At 39.8% G+C, this 17,521-nt stretch overlaps 1 protein-coding gene across 3 annotated transcripts; it reads left to right on the top strand.

Annotated features, from left to right (window-relative positions):
• The first annotated feature begins 622 nt into the window (after window positions 1–622).
• LOC112573983 (inositol hexakisphosphate kinase 1-like) lies at window positions 623–17,378 on the top strand. 3 transcript variants are annotated; one of them, XM_025254741.1, is made up of 6 exons: window positions 623–759; window positions 9,427–9,643; window positions 10,461–10,746; window positions 11,194–11,387; window positions 12,337–12,512; window positions 13,125–17,378. In XM_025254741.1, the coding sequence occupies exons 2-6, from the start codon at window positions 9,451–9,453 to the stop codon at window positions 13,758–13,760; spliced, it is 1,485 nt and encodes a 494-aa protein (XP_025110526.1). In that variant the 5' UTR covers window positions 623–759; window positions 9,427–9,450; the 3' UTR covers window positions 13,761–17,378. The 3 variants fall into 3 exon arrangements, with proteins under 3 accessions (XP_025110526.1, XP_025110527.1, XP_025110528.1); XM_025254742.1 differs by lacking the exon at window positions 623–759 and adding an exon at window positions 7,425–7,942; XM_025254743.1 differs by lacking the exon at window positions 623–759 and adding an exon at window positions 8,017–8,300.
• The last annotated feature ends 143 nt before the right edge of the window (window positions 17,379–17,521 follow it).

The following is a 17,521-nucleotide window of genomic DNA, read 5'->3' as shown; positions in this document are numbered from 1 at the left end:
ACTGTTAAACGTTCTAGCAAGTTCATTACTGTGAATAAACCGGGCTGGTAATAATAGACTGCATGGGAAGAGGAAGGAGACGCATTGACGCAATCATAACTAACAATAGTGCAGCTGAGAAGAGGGAGTACAAGTTTAAAATATCATTTCTGCTCGCTCTGGTGAGTATCTGGAGCACAGGACCATGAACACTAATCCCAGATCCACCTTAATTACTGCAGCAGCTGCATTAATAACGATCGAACAGCTGCCATATCTCGATCTCTCCGTCCTCATGTGAGGTCAGCATGAACAGAGTGCATACGCGCTTGATCAAAAAATTTATGAACGCTCCTAAACAATAATTAAGCCTTGGATTTGGCTATGTGAGTCGCTGAATGCTTTTTCAAATTTAGTTTTAAATAGAGAGATGCAAAAGCGATATCCAACTCCATGAAACATTTCTAATAATTTGTGCCGAGTACGGTTCGCATTAACTCATATTCTTAATGTTAAAAACCACTGATCCAGTCGTATTGTATGTTCCGTTAAAAATGAATGCTGCATTGATTCTGAGCAAGAGCCCATAATAAAGGCAGAGGGTGGTACGTGTCACAGCCGCAGACGTGTTGATGGTATCAGCAGACCGTCAACATGCCCCTGACGTCGACCGTAGAGTTACTTCCCCTACAGGAGCTCTTCATTGACGGTCGGACAACGGTGTGTGTGGCAATGGGTTTCTTTGCTAGGTAATGCATCGTCCTCGCTAACGACAGATCGGTGAGTTGTCATACTGCACTTTCGTTTTCTGCCATCTAGCACTTGACTCTTATTTTTAATAGAAGAGTTATAGATCTCTGAATGGCTTGGCATTCTTTCTAACATCAAGGTGATCGTCATAGTGAAAATAAAACACTAACAGAAACTAACGGTGATATACATGTATACAGCCAGAATTTCAACCTGATCATATCGACAAATTACTCTGTAATATTGCTCAGAAACATATTACACATACGGTTATACAACATTTTCTTATTGAACTTCAAATACCGATTTTTTTACGAGTCTAATTGATACATCGATTTAAAATGCATTGATTGAAACCGAATCAAATGTTTCAGTACACGATTACAAGCCTAAACAACTCATGACATTTATTTTCAGTGTCAGTTTTTCCGAAAAGGTCTCCTGCAAGTTTTTGTCACGTATTTGTAGTGTAGTGTACTGTGGTGCTGAAATGGAATTTACCATAGCTTTGTAGTCTGTTCCTTTGCGGTTGTGTTTATATGAAATCAAGAATGCAGCTCATAGCTAATCATAAGTGTTATGCAGTTATCTGTGCCATTCTGCCCATTTTATTTCTTGTTTTAAAAAAGTGCATCAGAAACAATTAGTAGCATAGACTAGAGCTATTTGGGGAAGATATATCTATATATTCACATTTACTCACTTGCCTTTCCTGTGTTTTTCTTCCCAAGCATTCTCAAATATTTATTCCTATGCATACCACATAGAATGCAGCAAACAAATTTTGAACACATTAGAATTTGTGGAAAATACTGACAGAGTTTACATGTGCAAAGACATTTCTTAATGGACAACAAAACTTTTAAGTGAAGAAGGTTTTTCATATAGAATGCTTACAAATTAGATGCAAAATTGTGACATCAGATCGAGAATAATTTGAGAATGCTTAGTAGGTTATTTTGAAATATACAGGTATTTTCAAACTTTATTGTGAAGATGGTAAAGACACATGAACAGACAGATACACACACATATTTATACTTTTTCTCCCTCAGGCAGAGAGAGGTTGGGGGGAGGGGAAGAGAATAAAAGAGGAGAAATCTCTGAAGTCAGTGAAAGCTTTTATGACTAATGTCTGCTATCTTTTATTCATTGTCTTAAAAGCAATGGTCATAGTTTATGAGACTCTCCAAATTATTTTGTTTCTACAAAGAGTTTAAAGCATGACTTGCTTGAAAGGCATTTACATAAAATGATTGAATGGAAATTGGTGAAAGAAAATGATTAGTATTTCAAGGTGTTGATTCTCTTGAGCCAAAAGGTAGTTTATAACAAGTCACTGCTATCAAGTCACTTAATGCTTGCACAGTCAAATTTCTATGTTGAAGATTCAAGAGAGTGATGAAAAAAATAGAGTTACGGAATGTTTGATTTAAGGAAGTTCGTTGAAAAAAGAACATTTTTTTCCCTGTGGACATTTAATTTTAGCCAAGTGTTCACTTCTTGTCATTCTTTTAAAGACTCTGGCACCCTGTGGAGATGGAGTCGTGCTTATTGCATATGTGCTTCAAACACAGAGAGAAAAATATGTTATCACAGTTTTCTTGTTTGAGTTTAATGGTGTGCCAGCAACTAAGGCTGTATCACGGCAACATGGGAGCACTGGGTAGATGTGGTAGGAGCACATGATTTTACACTTTCTGACATATTTTCAAATGATTTCAACATGTTGACCGGCTTACAATTATTTGAGTTGTGGAAGTTTTTGGCTAGGCCGATTCGAGCCATGGGAGTTGCTTTGCTTTAATGAGTAACCAACCAATTGATGTTTAAAATTTGAATTTGGGAGAACTTTGACTTGCGGAAAGCCAACTTACAGAAGTTTGACTGTATGACTACTCCACCAGCCCACATCAATGTCTACCTACATTTTTCATTTATATATAAATGCAGTTTGGCAATGAGTCTGAGTTTTTGGTACTTTTCTTTAGCAAGACCAAATGGTGCCGGTGGTTAAGCTCTAAGCAAGATCTTTATTTTATACAACCAATTGTTGTGCTAAAATGCTCGAGGAACATTGCCAGACAGAAATGTGCTTTGTATTTTAAAAAAAAAAGAAAAAGAGTGACCTTAGAGGACTTTGTGATAGGCATGCAGGGATACCTATGGAAATTTCTGTTTGGCTTTTGGTGTATGTGTTTACATTTCTCTTAGCATAGACCAGATAATGGACATGCCGTGTTGTGAAATTTTTCTTTTCCTGTAAGGTCAGAAGTATGACCAGATACTCAAGCAATTAGGTCACCTAATTCTAGTATAGATAATGCAACATAGAAAGATGCAGAAGAAACATGCACACACACACTTGCTTCACTATAATTGTGATGTGTTGGGATAAAAAAAAAAAAGAGAAGCACATTTTGTAGCTGATAAATGGGTAGTGGTACAAGTATATTCTGATGAACCATAATTATTGTTAAATTTGTGTCATCCTGTGCACCGATAAACAAATTGTTAGGTACACTGAGCTTATATGATCTTATCTTTCCTCACTTTTAAAAGACTTGCAGAATCCGAAGTGAGGAGATGTTAAAAACTAGGCTGGAAGCCTGCCTACAATGATTAAATGTTTGGACACGAATATATCACAACACAATGTGATGCATACAGTGTAAAAATGAGTGTATCATGTGGAGGGTGAATAGTGAGGTTTCTTGCCCACACAGAACAAGATTTTCCCCTTACCAAAAACTAGGTCACCACGCTGTGGGGCATAGCCTCAGGGGTCAGGCACAGTGCAAAGGGTATAGAGCACATCTGCTGTCATTAACCTCTTGACATTTTTCCTTGAATTTCTCATATTGCTCTGATGGAAAAATTCAAAATGAGAGGCTGTGCAGATGGACTTTTTTCTCCATCTGCTAACACCCTTTTTCTGCATAAAGGCTAACACAGACATGACATCAAAGTCAAAACTGTCTGAAATTTGTACTTTACTGAAAGCACCAGAGCACTATGCTAATAAGTTGTTGCTAGACCAGCTAGTGGACATTTGTCATAAATTGAAATTCTGACCTCTTTTCAAAGGCCATTGAGAATTGCAGTGTTCCAAAACTTGTATTAGGTGTTTGAAACAGAAATATTCACTCAGATTTTAGGAGTTATCTTTTAATGAACTTAACACTCGTTTAAAAATAATTTGTGCACACTGTTTAGTCCTTAAGCTTCTTGACATCATTCAGCGTATTCTATTCATCCTGATTATTTATTTATTCCTTCACTACCTGCAGAAATCCTCTGTGGAAGTGAAAGGTGGATACCAGGTGCTGACTAGAACATTTACCCTCTATCCTCCCCACCCCACCATGTTACAAAACTCATCAGGCCTTGATACAGAATTCTTCAGGGGATTTCAGCAGGTCTAAAGAGTGAGCGAAGAGGTGATAAGCATCATTCCCAACCTCCCCAACCCCCCCGCCACAAAAGTTCTTTGAGTACTTGACCAGTGTCTACGTCAAGCACACTGCTTTTCTGACACTGAAAATATCTTTTGATGGGTTAGTAGGGTGCTGCCAACAGGAATCAGTAGCTATCTCGTCAGATAATTGACAGGCGGGAGGAGTGAGTGGGTTAGGAGGGAAAACATGGTGGGGTAGAGGGGGGTATCATCAGTAGCTACTCTGCTTATGCACGAGTGACTTGGTAGCTCTGGTAACCAGTCATGTACCGCGGAATGTAGGTCTCCATGTGATGACGTCATCTGCGGAAACGGAGGTAAGAGGGTGCAACAACCGCAAAACGAGCAGCACGTCAATAAAAGCCGTTAGCGCGAGAGGTGTTGACACTTACTGCCCTCCCCATCCCCTCCCCCACTCCACACCTTCTTGGCCAAACGGCACCACGCTGCCAGCGACTGTAGTCTGTGCTGCGACTGTCATACGCAAGAGGGAGTTGGGTGGGTCGGGTGGGAGGGAGCGGGAGTGGGGAGTGACGCAGCACTCACGCTACTCTGGGGGTACACCGCAGTGCAAACACTGGGTCAGGACAGTGCACGTCACCAATGACATTTCATTAGTGATATTAATTTTTCGCTGGCAGCCCTTGCCTTGAGGGTTTTTGTGGCTTCATTATATCTCCCTCCCCTTTTCATCCTCTGGTGCGCAGGGTGAAGGCTACATCATGTTGCAGCAAGATCACGTGTGTGTGTATGTGAATACTATGTTACATCATGTTGCAGCAAGATCACGTGTGTGTGTATGGGTGAATTCTATGTTATGTTGCAGCAAGATCACGTGTGTGTGTGTATGGGTGAATACTATGTTATGTTGCAGCAAGATCACGTGTGTGTGTGTGGGTGAATACTATGCTATGTTGCAGCAAGATTTTGTGGGTGTGTGGGGTGGATTGGGTGAAGACTATGTTATATCCTGTTGCACCCGGATCGTGTGTGGCAGTGTGATTCCGAGTCGTGGCCGTACTTGATGACACCTCACGCGACACAACTGATGCTTTGATAAGAGTAAAGGCTTTGAAAAATAAACAGAGCGTTTAGCACGCTTAGAATTGATATAAAGAGATCATTGTTAGAAAGGAAGAATAAAAGAGTGAACGAGGCAGCATCCTACTCTGAGATCGGAGGACCATCAGTGAGACGCAAGCATCGTCGTTGTCCTTGTAGTAGTCCGTCTGTTTTGCACTTGACGGCAGTAGAACGAGCTGCAGTTGTTTTTCTGTAATGTTTTTCTGCGTACGAAGCTCATGCGAAAACAGCTCTGGGATGTTTGCCCTTCATATTTACTATTTTAAAAATAAACCTGGTCCTTGGCACCTTCACGTGAGGGTAAACTGCAGCACATTTTTTGGACAAGGATATCGTGTATATTGCTTGCCTCATCAGAGAGCTACCAGAATAGCTATTTGAGATGTAGTCCCTTCTTTTTCCTTTTTTATATTTTTGTTGACAGTGTGCGTAGTTTTCATCATAACTGTTTGTTAACGAATTTCCAGAATGTGTGTCTGAATGAAGTCCCGTAACCTCATTTTTAGACTTGTAGCTAGTATTTCTTCCATTACGGCCAAATATGGACGAGTATTTGACCAAAGAGGATGAATTGCCATCGAACTTGTATTACTGCACTGCTGGCAGACGATTTTTTCCAGTTTACTAAAACGAGGCAGGTGTATACAAAGCTTCCGGTTTAGTCACATTCATTGTTTAGGCTCGCCAGCGGAGAACTTGGCAAGAGGCTAAGCTTGGTCTCGGCAGACAGACAGCAGTCCACCTATACACGTCTGTGATTTGACGAAGTTTGGAAAAGTGTTTACTTGACGGTTATATACAAACGTGGCCAAACGTTCTTCCATAAGACAGGCCATAACATGAAGCTTGATCGTTTCGAAGCTTGTTAGGGAGAAAACTGATGGGTCTGGCTTCACCGTCTCCAGTTGACTTTTGACTAAGAAAAACCGACTGGGATACAAATGGACAAGAACTCTTGGAAATCGTTCGCATTACGGGAGAACCATCAAATCATTGTGCACGCATCAAACTAAATGCACGTGCTTACCGATCTTAATATCACCTTATGGCTGCTTACTTTTTTTTTTTAAGAGACATAACATCAAACAGGAACCCAAATCATCATCGTTATTCGTCCTCTCATCCCTCATGTACCTACAAACAGTTTTTTTGTTGTTTTTTTTAAAGACAATGGACACTTGTAATCTCATGAAGACAGACGCTGTCGTTGACAGGAAGTCGTCACACCACGCAGTTAGAAATATATTTTATTGGTTGATGTGTACCAGAGACGCCAGGAGACCCGATATGAAAGTATTATTTGATTAATGGTGGGAGCTGCTGTATGAATTACAACACGATTTTGTTATTGGGGGTTGGACATCCTGACTGTCGATCAGCTTTCATTCTGTAGTTTTGCCAGTGCGTGCCGGCAGATCGATGACATTCTCATTGCGGCATCAGAACCAGATGACGATGGCGACGTGGACAATTACCGCAATCACAGCGGTTTGTCGTGGGCTGGTGTTGATTCCTACTTACCGTGTGTCAGCAGACGGATGTGTGCATTAGGTGCACCCTGGCTGCAGCCAAACTACGCATCTCGTCAGGGATCACGTGCGTCCGCCAAGTGTAGCCAGGGAATCACTTCCGTAAACAACTCCGCTAAAAACCACTTTGTGGACAGCACCGCGAAAAACACTTGACAGTAAACACAACCATTGGAAGCAGTTTGCGATGTTTGCCGGTCTCACTGGTCCAATTGCGTGGGAATGCAAACATTTACCAGTTATCAGAGACAAACCGATAAATGAAAATAAAAATAAATAATTTTACTTCATACTTCGTCTAAAAAGTGGTAAGGAGTAGAACGAGGAGGAGAGGAATATCATCTGACCTGCTGGCAAAGCTGGACGTTGCGTCAGCAGGTTAATAGAATCAAGAAGCAAACATACATTCCACCCGAACCAATAATTGGCGGTGGTGCAAAAGAGAGAAAGAAAAGCAGACTACTCCCTCACCACGAGGAACATCTGCAGCTGGTCACACCAACTCTTGCGTCAGTCATCGACGATCGGAACCACTTTTCATCGATCAAACCTTCACCGACGTCAGTTGCTGCGTTATTGGCCACACACTGATGGTGGAGAGTGGAGGGGGGGGGGAGGAGTAGAAAACCACCCGTACCCCAGGAACTGACCTAGAGTTGTACCAACGGGACCGTGCGGTGGTGTAGTGACGCCATACGAAATCAGGAGTGAGAGAAGCAGTGCAGAATGTGAAGATGTTGGTCAGGAGCCTGCGGACTGGTAGTCGGGTGTGAAGCAGAAGTGAATGGCGGGGGCAGGGTGAGGATGGGGGTATGGAAGGCAGGAGAAACAAAAGCCTTGCGGAGCAAAGTTGGCTCGTTAGTCTCTAGACCACCGAGTGCGTGGTTACACCCATCTCTGCCCTCCGTTCCAGTCTCTTGACAGAAGTTCGGAGGAGAGAGATCCTGAGGAACTTCATCAATCGCGACGTTCTACCCTCACGGTCGTCTGCATCTGTCCGTAGTAGTGTATGTGTAGTCTTCCGTGGAACATCGGGTGGGACACCGGTCGCTCGAGGAAACACAAGTCAGCATAAAACAAAATACAAAAAAAATTCGTATGAGTTTTCTTTGCTGCTCTTATTGAATCCCAGGAAAAGGACGAGGTAGGTGAAATTCAAGAACTTCTTTTTCTTTACGGGTTGCTGGAGTAGGCTTGGGGTGTGCACTGGTGGGCCCTCCCTCTTTTGTGACGGGCAGAGAAAGGCATGTGGGTGACATTCACGATGGTTTAGTTGCATAGCTTGTCGCAAGTTTATGTCCGCAATGTCGATCACATGAACCCGCAGTTGGACGAGTGAAAGAGAGAGGGGTGTGACGGGGGAATATAAGGGTGAAAGGGTTAGTGATTGCGAGTGGCAGTGGTTTTCTTACACTTACCCAAACAGGCGGACGTTATCTTGTTTACACCGTTTATCAGGACGGTGCTGACAGGTGTTTTGTTCAGCAGCCTCCACTTCAAAGGTCGGTATGCGCACATCTGGCTTCTGGAAAGGGCGGGAATGTGAGGGTTACACGTGTCCTGATCAAACTCCCACTGTCTTCAAATAGCAAATTCCTTTTCTTCAGAAGCAGTTACTGTATAGCATATTATGAAGAGAAGTAGAGAACGGTGTCACCATGGCCTATTTTTAGTCATGACGTCATCAGACTCCATCTTGGTAGCCTTACTCTCCAATATATATAATAATATATTATATGCTCAATTCAGGGTCAGCTACCAAGATGGTGTTTCATGATGGTGACAACATGCTTCATGGTCATTAAAATTAATCACTATAGACACTTACAGTGCTATCTCATGACTTCATAAACATGACAGTAGAAAAATTATTCATATATTAAAGAATATCTTAGTGTTGGAGTTCTAATAGATATTTTGAGGTTACAATATTGTATGTTTCTAGGACTAGTGTTAAGACCAGTTTTTTCCCATTTTCGGATAAACATTTGAGAAATGTGTGGATACTTTTCACTGCATTTAGCTTTTAGGTTTTTTAAAAATTTTTGCTTTATTTTCTGGTCTCCCTCCAACATTTCACTGTGTCACACATGTACACCACATATGTGCTCTCTCTCTTTTTCGCTCTTTCTCTCGTGCACTCACTCTCTCACACACAATGCAGAAGTCAAAGTGATAAAATTAGTTGAGTGAATCATTTGAAAGAAACTGGAAGTGAAAGCCCTTTAAAAGCTTGAAAAAAAAGAATACAATGGTAATGTACCCAATAAACTGAATTGTTCTTATGTTTATCTGGCATGTAAGAAAGGAAAGAAACTGAAAGTGACAGTGACAGTTTGAAGGAAAATGATTCAGCATTTATGTACTCAAATAAATTGAATTTTTTTTATTTATGTTTCTGTTATGTTTTTTTTCTCTCTTTCTCTCTCACCACCACCCCCTCCACACACACATATATATATACCATGACAATACTGTATTTATCCTAGCGAAAATTGTACACCACCAGAGCTCATTGATAATACTATTCACATGAATATGATCTGTTGCTCATTGGCTAAAATCAGCGAACGATAATAACAAAACAGTTTCTTATCTACTCATGTCACCCTGTACTGTACATGGCAGAGTGAATGTGGCTAGAAGGCAACAATGAGGCTGCGAGAGAGAACAGACATGGATCAACCTGCAGTGCTGCTACAGCCCTTTGGCCACCAGGTGGCAGGTCAGGCTTCCATGCTGAGTGTAGATGCGAACACAGTCTGCAAACCTCTTATAGCACGCGAGCATTTTGTGTATCGCACCATGCCTCAGAAGCTTGTGCCTTTCACCCCCCAGTATAAAGGTAATGGGACCATTCTGTATGAAATGTTTTGCTACTGTTAGGTCTTTCTGTCAATTTTTTTAAAAAACCCACAACTAACACAAAATACAATAAGAAACATATAGATGAATATAAATGTTAGGATGATTATGACAGCTAATGTTTATTTTGTTTTTATTTCCCAACTGTGCACAGATTAGTTTAGTTTTGTTTATTCCTTGTTGCTCCCTTGAGGAGCATAGGACTGCAACAACATCTCACCAGCAGACCCAGTTTTGCGCCTTCAGTTGGGCCCAGGTGGTTCTGATGTCCTTTGGCTCGCATGCACAGATTATAACACTAAAAAAAGAAAACTTGCTGATGCACCGTCATGCATTTACAGTTGCCTACCAAAGTATGCTAGATGAACTCCACCAGAATGGTAGATTGTTGGTTCGATTCTCATTTGGGTTAGTGACATGGTCTGATTGCCCATCCAGTGGTGATGTATACCTAGTTCATGAGGGAAGGTAATCAGATGGTGGAGATCAAGGGTTGTGCAATGTCTTTTTTTTTATAGGAGCACTGTATTATAAATGGCCCACAGCAAAAGGGCTATAGGACTTGCTTTTACCTACACATGTACACACAACACCACACACACCCACACACAGAGCACACTGATGCACACACAAGTAGATGACTTAAATCTACTTGTAGATGTGCAGATGTACCTTCTGTCAATATGTTAGTTATAGTAGTTGTAGGAAAAAAAAAAATTGAGTCCATGTTGGCAGTCGTAATTTTTGCCACCACTATCACTACTGCCATCTCCATCAGTACTTTTGTTTCTGTTCAGGAGTCTTGCATGTTCACCTTCAAGATGAAGATGGGCTCATCAGACTTGTTGGATATCCTTCAGAATCAGACCGGCCAGCACAAGATGGCTTCTCTAGTGAGCACACAAACGACAAGCATTTGAGAAAGTTATCTGACTTCAGTGGCAACTGCCCAAAAGATGGGCTTTTAACTGCGCCATGCGACTTCAGCAGCAGGACATCTTCTCCAGTCTCTATCAGCAGTGAGCAGGATTCACCCGTGATGTGGGATTTGGACCAGCCAGCTTTGCCATCCAGAATGTCGAGGTAGGTCATCTGATTCCTCCAGACTGATAAATATTGATATTATATTTTTCTTACACGGGCATAACTGATTTCAAATTTTTTTGTTTCTGATTTGTAAAAGTTGTTTTCCTTGTATATTGTCAATTTAGATATTATGTATTTTTGAGCTCTGTATTTATTACTTTTGTGTAAAAAAGGAACTGCTGTAAAAGTAGATTGCTGTGGCCGGATGTGAAGATGGGGGGTGAAAGGGTCTTAATTATTTCATGGGTTCCTTTATGTCTCAAACATAAAACATTGTTATAGAGTGTCTTGATCATAAGATGTTTGTTGAAATGTAGGGTTATCATGTGTTTTTCATCCGATCAGTTTTGAAGAGATGTACTTTTAACTGAACATTGTTATACAGTGCATTTTCTGCTTGATTGAGTCTGAGGGGCATTTCTAAGGCACCTAAACATTTCGCAGTGGCCAGGAAAAGATTGATGAAGAAAAAGCTGCTACTGAGGATGGTGTTGTGACTGAGGAAGAGGGAACATCTAAAGACACCCGCATAACGACAAACTTGCAAAACTTTCAGCCCCTGAATCCTTGGAGCTTAAGCCTTCACACACGTCTTCTGGACAAAATGCGCAAATCCACTCCCTCCAGCAGTGGTTGTCGTATCCTTGTCATGGGCTGCTGTCTTGAGGGATGTACTCAGACTTATGATTACATTTGTGGGTCAGGTTAGCAAGAGACTGTCAAAACTGATTAACTGTTGGCATTATTTTGCATTCTGATGTTGTGAAGGAAATGTTAAAATAGTTTGAAATTAAGTCTTGTCGTTGATTTTGGGACTTAGCTTCAGAAAAAAATCTGTCATCTTCTTTTCTACATGCTCACAAATAAATTGTAAGATATTAGCCAGATTTGTCCCAACCATTGTCTTGGTAAACCTCAACAGTTATCTTGTTAGTGATAAAGCAAGTAATAAAAACCAGTTGAGTAAGGCAAATTTGGATATCTATAAGCTGCTGTCACTTTTGCTTTGTGATAGAAAGGTAAGATCAAACGGTGAACATTTAGATAAGCAAGCAGTGTAGTTTGCTTAGAAATGTTGTTTACCAGCACATAACCTTATTTTTTTCATTTGCTCTACTTTGGATAACATTGCCACAGATTAAGGACAAAGGGTGTTGCATGTTAGATTGAATCTCAAACCTGTTTTAAAGAAGCAATATTTGACATGCATATTAAAAGATCTCAGTTTCAGTGCTTTCCAAATCAGCTTGTGGTTTACATCCAAGAATTAAAAAAAAATCCATTCAAAACCAATGTTTTTCTCAACCATTTAAACTGGATGTTGCACACTACTACTACTATAAAAAAAATCAGAAACCATTACATATTTCTTAACAAAGTCTTGGACTGCAAGACTAGTTAAAAGTCTTTATGAAGTTCCTATAAACAGTTGACACTATCCACCAAACTTAAAAAAAGGAGCAGAGCAGCAGACATCACACAACCAAGTAACGGCCATCTTTGCATCTAATAAGATTGTATTGTTGGTATGTGGCCAACAAAAAAAGTAAAAATTGGATTATGATTATGTCCTTAATTGTTTGAAAGCATTTTTACTGCTAGAAAATGTGGTGGCACACTTGACCTATCCCTGCATCCTTGACCTGAAGGTGGGATCCCGTTTGCATGGGGATGATGCTAGTCCCAAAAAAATTGCAAGCCAGTCTCAGAAGTGCAGCTCCACCACATCACGCACTCTTGGTCTACGTCTTTGTGGCATGCAGGTATATAGCTGTAACTGTAAGGGCATTTCAGAAAATTTTTCTTTACTTTATTTTTTGGGAAATACTAATACAGTTCCACACTTTTTTTTCAAGCGGTTTTTGATAAACTTTGATGAGAGAACTTTTCAGTGACATGCTTAGTTTAAACTCTCTGCAAAGAATCGTCACACCATGGTTGTAGCAGAATAGACGAAATGATGCAATATAATTTGTCAAATGCCTGAAATGTACAACCCAAGAGTGTATTTTTCACAGCAGAATCTATCTCTGTTGCCTTGGTATTTTCAAAGTTTGCAGTGACTGACTTTATTTTTATGCTTTTGACCTTGTGAAACTTAACAGAATATTCACAAAAATGAAAGTTGTCTCAAGATTTCAGCAAGTAAATCATCAGGCAAAATGTTTTTAAGAAGAAAAATGCTAAATATGTTAAGATAAACAAAACACTTGTTGCTTCTTGGGAACTGGTACCATTTGCAAAATTATTTTTACCATCTGTCTTATAAATTTATGAAAAAAATAATAGTTTGGAGCTGAAGAAGCCACACAGTCATCTTAGTCAGCAGAAATGTGTATTTTAGACACTGAAAATTTTCTTCCTAAACTTTTCAGGTGTACCAAGTTGATACAGGCGTGTACAAGAGCCGAGACAAGTATTTTGGCCGCACCCTTACAGAATCCACTTTTATTGATGTTCTGAGAGACTTTCTGCATAACGGCCAGTGTTTGCGGAGAGAGCTGCTGCAACATGTGTTGACACGTCTCGGTGACCTGCAGAAATGCTTAAAGGAGCTGAATTCCTATCGTTTTTATGCTAGTTCTTTGCTGATCATGTATGACGGCCATTATCCACAAGGAGCTCCAAACAGGAGCTGTTTCCAGCAACATGCTGCAGATGACAAAATGACGCCTGGAAGCTCATATGCAAGTTTGCTGCAAGAAAATACCATTAATGGTGCAAGCAATCATGATGACATTGCAAGTCCTGTAGCTGAGCCTCATACTCCATTTGCTCAGATTACGTCAGATTTGGAGTGCACCTCAGACGACAGGTCAACAGAGCTCCCAGTTTTCCTAGACCCATCTCTGGCTGTGGATGTTCGCATGATTGACTTTGCCCACACAACTCACAGTGGCTTTGTGAACGATAGCATCATTCACGAGGGCCCAGATTTGGACTACATTAAAGGGCTTGAAAATCTAATTTTTTTGTTCATGGATATACAAAAGGAAGCGACCCAGATGTGAAGCGACCTGGAGGGGTTGACTGCTTCATGTTGTGGGCCTTTGCAGTTTCAGCTTGATAACGCAACTTATTATGTAGTTGGGTACGCACAGCATGCTGCGGCAATGTACACTTGTTGTTTTGATGAGGCAGCATCGCATGGTGTGCTGATGAGTTGGGTTCACTGACAACTTCTTGCATACCCCACCTCAAATTAGCTGGCTCACCGTGGGCATCATAAAGTGTTTTTTTTAACCAAAGACTAAATTTCTGGAAAAGTTGTGCTTTACCTCTAGAGGTGTTGGACCATGTGAAATGTGTGGAAAGATTTTGTAGCATTTTAAGTGAAATACAACTCATTACTCACAAATCAGACATCCATACTTACCATGTCTGTCTCCACAGATGAAAGTCTTTCAGGAGGAGAAAATGGTGGGACTTGTTTGTGATTGTTCTTGACAATGATTTAGCACTTTTAATTTTAATTTAAGATTGAAAATATAACTCTTCTAATATTTTATGCTATTGTCAGGTTTTAATGACACAGGATCATTGATCTCGTTCAAGAGATCTGTCAAGGGTTTCCCATGTTTGTAAATGGGAGTGTAGACTGTTCAGAGACTTTTTGTCATGTTTGTCTATTTGTCATGTGATAAAAAAGCTGGACACCTTTCTAGCCAAACATTTGCAAGGCTCGCTATAAGAGATGAACCTGATTCATTTAGCTTCATGCACTTTTGCAGCATCAGTACAGTTTTTCAATTTTGCACATTTAGCAGAATCATAATCCATAGTATTACTATCAAGCTTAAAGGTTATGGGACATAGCGACCTGCCTCATTGTGGACTTTTTCACTTATCAGCTGAATACAGCAGAATTACTTTGAAGTTTAGCGTGCGCTGGTTTCACTTACATGCTCTGTTTTTGAAGAATTCCAATCTGTACATACATTGCACATTTGGAGAATTATTCTTTCTTTGGGCTCAAACATTCAGAAGTCAGATCATTCACGACAGTGTGGCATTGACATTCAAAGCTTTAGACATGCTTTGTGATTCTGGCCATTAACTGAAGCTTCCTGAGTGCATTTGTGAGTGGATACCTCATCAAGCAACAGAGGAAGGGAGAAGGCATGCATGCTTTTTTTCTCAGATTTCAATTATTCTGTAAATATTTTTACTGGTCAGTTGTGTTCCTACAAACTAATTCTGTTTTCATGAGTTTATTATTACCTGCTTATAAAAAGTGTTATCATTTGTATTCCTGCCAAAGGTTAATTAGATACACTAATAACAGCTGCTCATGGAATTTGCTTTTAATGAATGACATTGAAATACTTTGGCTGGTTTTGTATTTATCTTGCTTGCCTTTTAATACAAACAGAAGTGTTTGATTCTGTGAGAATATTTGTAATAAGATATTACAAAAATTTTGCACAGCAAACAAAAATGAAAAAAGAGCAATACAACCACGTATTAGTTTTTACTTTTTATGTTATCATTGGGAAATCCACACTGTGTACATACTTCTGCACTGATCTTTGTAAATTGCAGATAGCAGAAATAGCGTTGGGAGCCATTGTTGATGCTATTCTGATTTCTTGTTTAGACCAGACGGCAGGGCACACTTGAAGACATGCTGTTTGACAAGTATTTTAAAGGAGCATGTTAACAAAGTATCATCTGTAGAAATTACCTTGTAACGTGCCTCTGTTGTCACCAACAAAGATCTCAAAGAAAATGAGAACTTTCTTCTGTTAGTTTTGTGTCATATTATGTAGGCTGTGTTCACCATGAACAAATTGTAGGGATACTTTGTTTTCGTACTTTGCTATATTATGTCTTTGAGCATGCATTTAAAAATAATTTTTATTTCTGGATCTTAAGCAAAAGCGATTTGTTCCGTTAAGAATATTGTTTTTATATCTTGTCTTAAGTGAGCACTTTTGACTGTACAGATATATGCAAATGACCACTGAAGCCTAAAATCAAAGCTGTATATTTCAGCTTCTGTGATAAAGTCATCAAACAGTTGACTAGAAAGACCCAGGGCCATGTCCACAACTGGTTGTTACCACGCAATGCCTCTTGTACAGTCCAGGAAGAGATTTGTACTTTTATCCAAGGGTCTGCATCCAACCTCATGGACTGATGGCCACCAATGTTCCATGTCTGCATTGAGTGGAGTAAACAGCTTTTCTCTTGCAGTTTGATGGCAGCAGGATGTTGTCTGGAAAAAGCACATTTTTTTTCTCTGCTATTAAGCTGGCAAGAACTTGCACTCACTTGTGAGGGTGTGAGGAGAAACAATGTGTTTGACTCTTGTCTTTCTCTGGCCAACATGACCTGGTTTTTCTCCACAACTCAGGACACAAGGGCGAATGGTGTGAATCAACTTCATAACATCTGCAGAAAGTGCAGCTGACATTTTGTGTTGGGTGTAAACAAAGCTTTGTGAAGAACATTCACAGATTTTCATTCATTCCACAATGACTTGTAGACAGTAGAAATGCATTGTGTAAATTGCATGCATGATGTTTTTCTGTTTCCTGGAGTGAAAAAAAGAGCAGTGGTATTCATTGTGTGTCCAGAAGCTTCGATTAAGGTTGTTACAATTGCCATGTAATTGTAAATGTTTGTGAAATTTTAGTTTTTTTTTCCTGCATGCCAGGTGCATCTTTTCCCTCTCCCTACTACCTTTGTTGTAAGAATGTTTTTATTATGGGAACACTGTGTCTGCAGCATAGACGTCAAATGTTTGAATTGAAGTCTACAGATTGTCTCATTATTTATACATTGCTGTGATTCACATGTTGACACACATTTTTATTGTGAAGTTAATAATTAATCCAGATTGGTTTTTTTTTTTTTTTGCTTGCCATAAATCTTTGACAGTAATATTTATACCATATTCTTTTTTAATACCTAGAGACCTAGCGAAGCCGTGAAGATGCCAGTTTGGTTGTGCCGTTTAGTACAGAACTGCACTGAACTGCATTATAAGGAGGAAGGTTCACATATCTCACCTTACTGTCACTTATACAGGAAGTCATAGTGTTACACATCTCTAAAGCATTTAAAAGATTTCTTGCCCAGAGTTTGATATCAAGTCATGTACAGTGTAGGGCCATTAAACCGCGGTGATTGGGGTCCAAACTGCTTAACCGTGGTTTAGGTGATCCATTGCTTTTGTTAATGCATAAATTATAATAAATAATGAAAATTTTTTTATCACAATCATTTTCATAAATTTGTAGCATTGTAAGGTGTGAATCGGTTATAATGGCGGCCTCCATAAAGCTGACACTCAGGGTGGATAAAATGGATTGCTATTTGAATTTGATTGTAAGTTATTTTATTGGATCGCGGCGTAATGGCGCTACACTGTATTTGCATCCTGTCCACTTCTGTGTTTATGCTGAATGTTGTGCTGGCTTGCCATTTCTCACATTGTTACTTAGATGTTTCCTTATGTTTTGTTGCATTTCTTTGTAACGATCATCTGTTTATGTAGATTTTCTCTCAAATATGTACACGGTTGTAAAAGTGTGATTCACAGTATTTTGTGTTTGTTTCACTGGCTATGAGAACTGAAACTTTTATTCTAAAAAAAGACTATAAAGTGACCTGGTGAAACATCAGTGTGCTCTTCCATGTATTCATGAACGGGCTAACATCAAAATGGTCTGATCTTTCTGATGTTTTATAGAAAGATCTGTAGAAAATGTTTATCATTTTTGGCTATGATCCACAGGCTGTGAGAATTTTGCTGGTAAAAGAAATC

This window comes from Pomacea canaliculata, linkage group LG10 (assembly GCF_003073045.1).
Source record: "Pomacea canaliculata isolate SZHN2017 linkage group LG10, ASM307304v1, whole genome shotgun sequence".
Classification (NCBI taxonomy): Eukaryota; Metazoa; Mollusca; class Gastropoda; order Architaenioglossa; family Ampullariidae; genus Pomacea; species Pomacea canaliculata.
Note: the sequence above shows the minus strand (reverse complement) of the source record. Positions and strands in the feature narration are given on the sequence as shown.

Coding starts and splice junctions, on each gene's coding strand:
- LOC112573983 (XM_025254741.1), top strand. CDS start 9,451: ATGAGGCTGCGAGAGAGAACAGACATGGATCAACCTGCAGTGCTGCTA. Junction 9,644..10,460: donor TTTCACCCCCCAGTATAAAG/GTAATGGGACCA, acceptor GTTTCTGTTCAG/GAGTCTTGCATGTTCACCTT. Junction 12,513..13,124: donor TACGTCTTTGTGGCATGCAG/GTATATAGCTGT, acceptor TAAACTTTTCAG/GTGTACCAAGTTGATACAGG.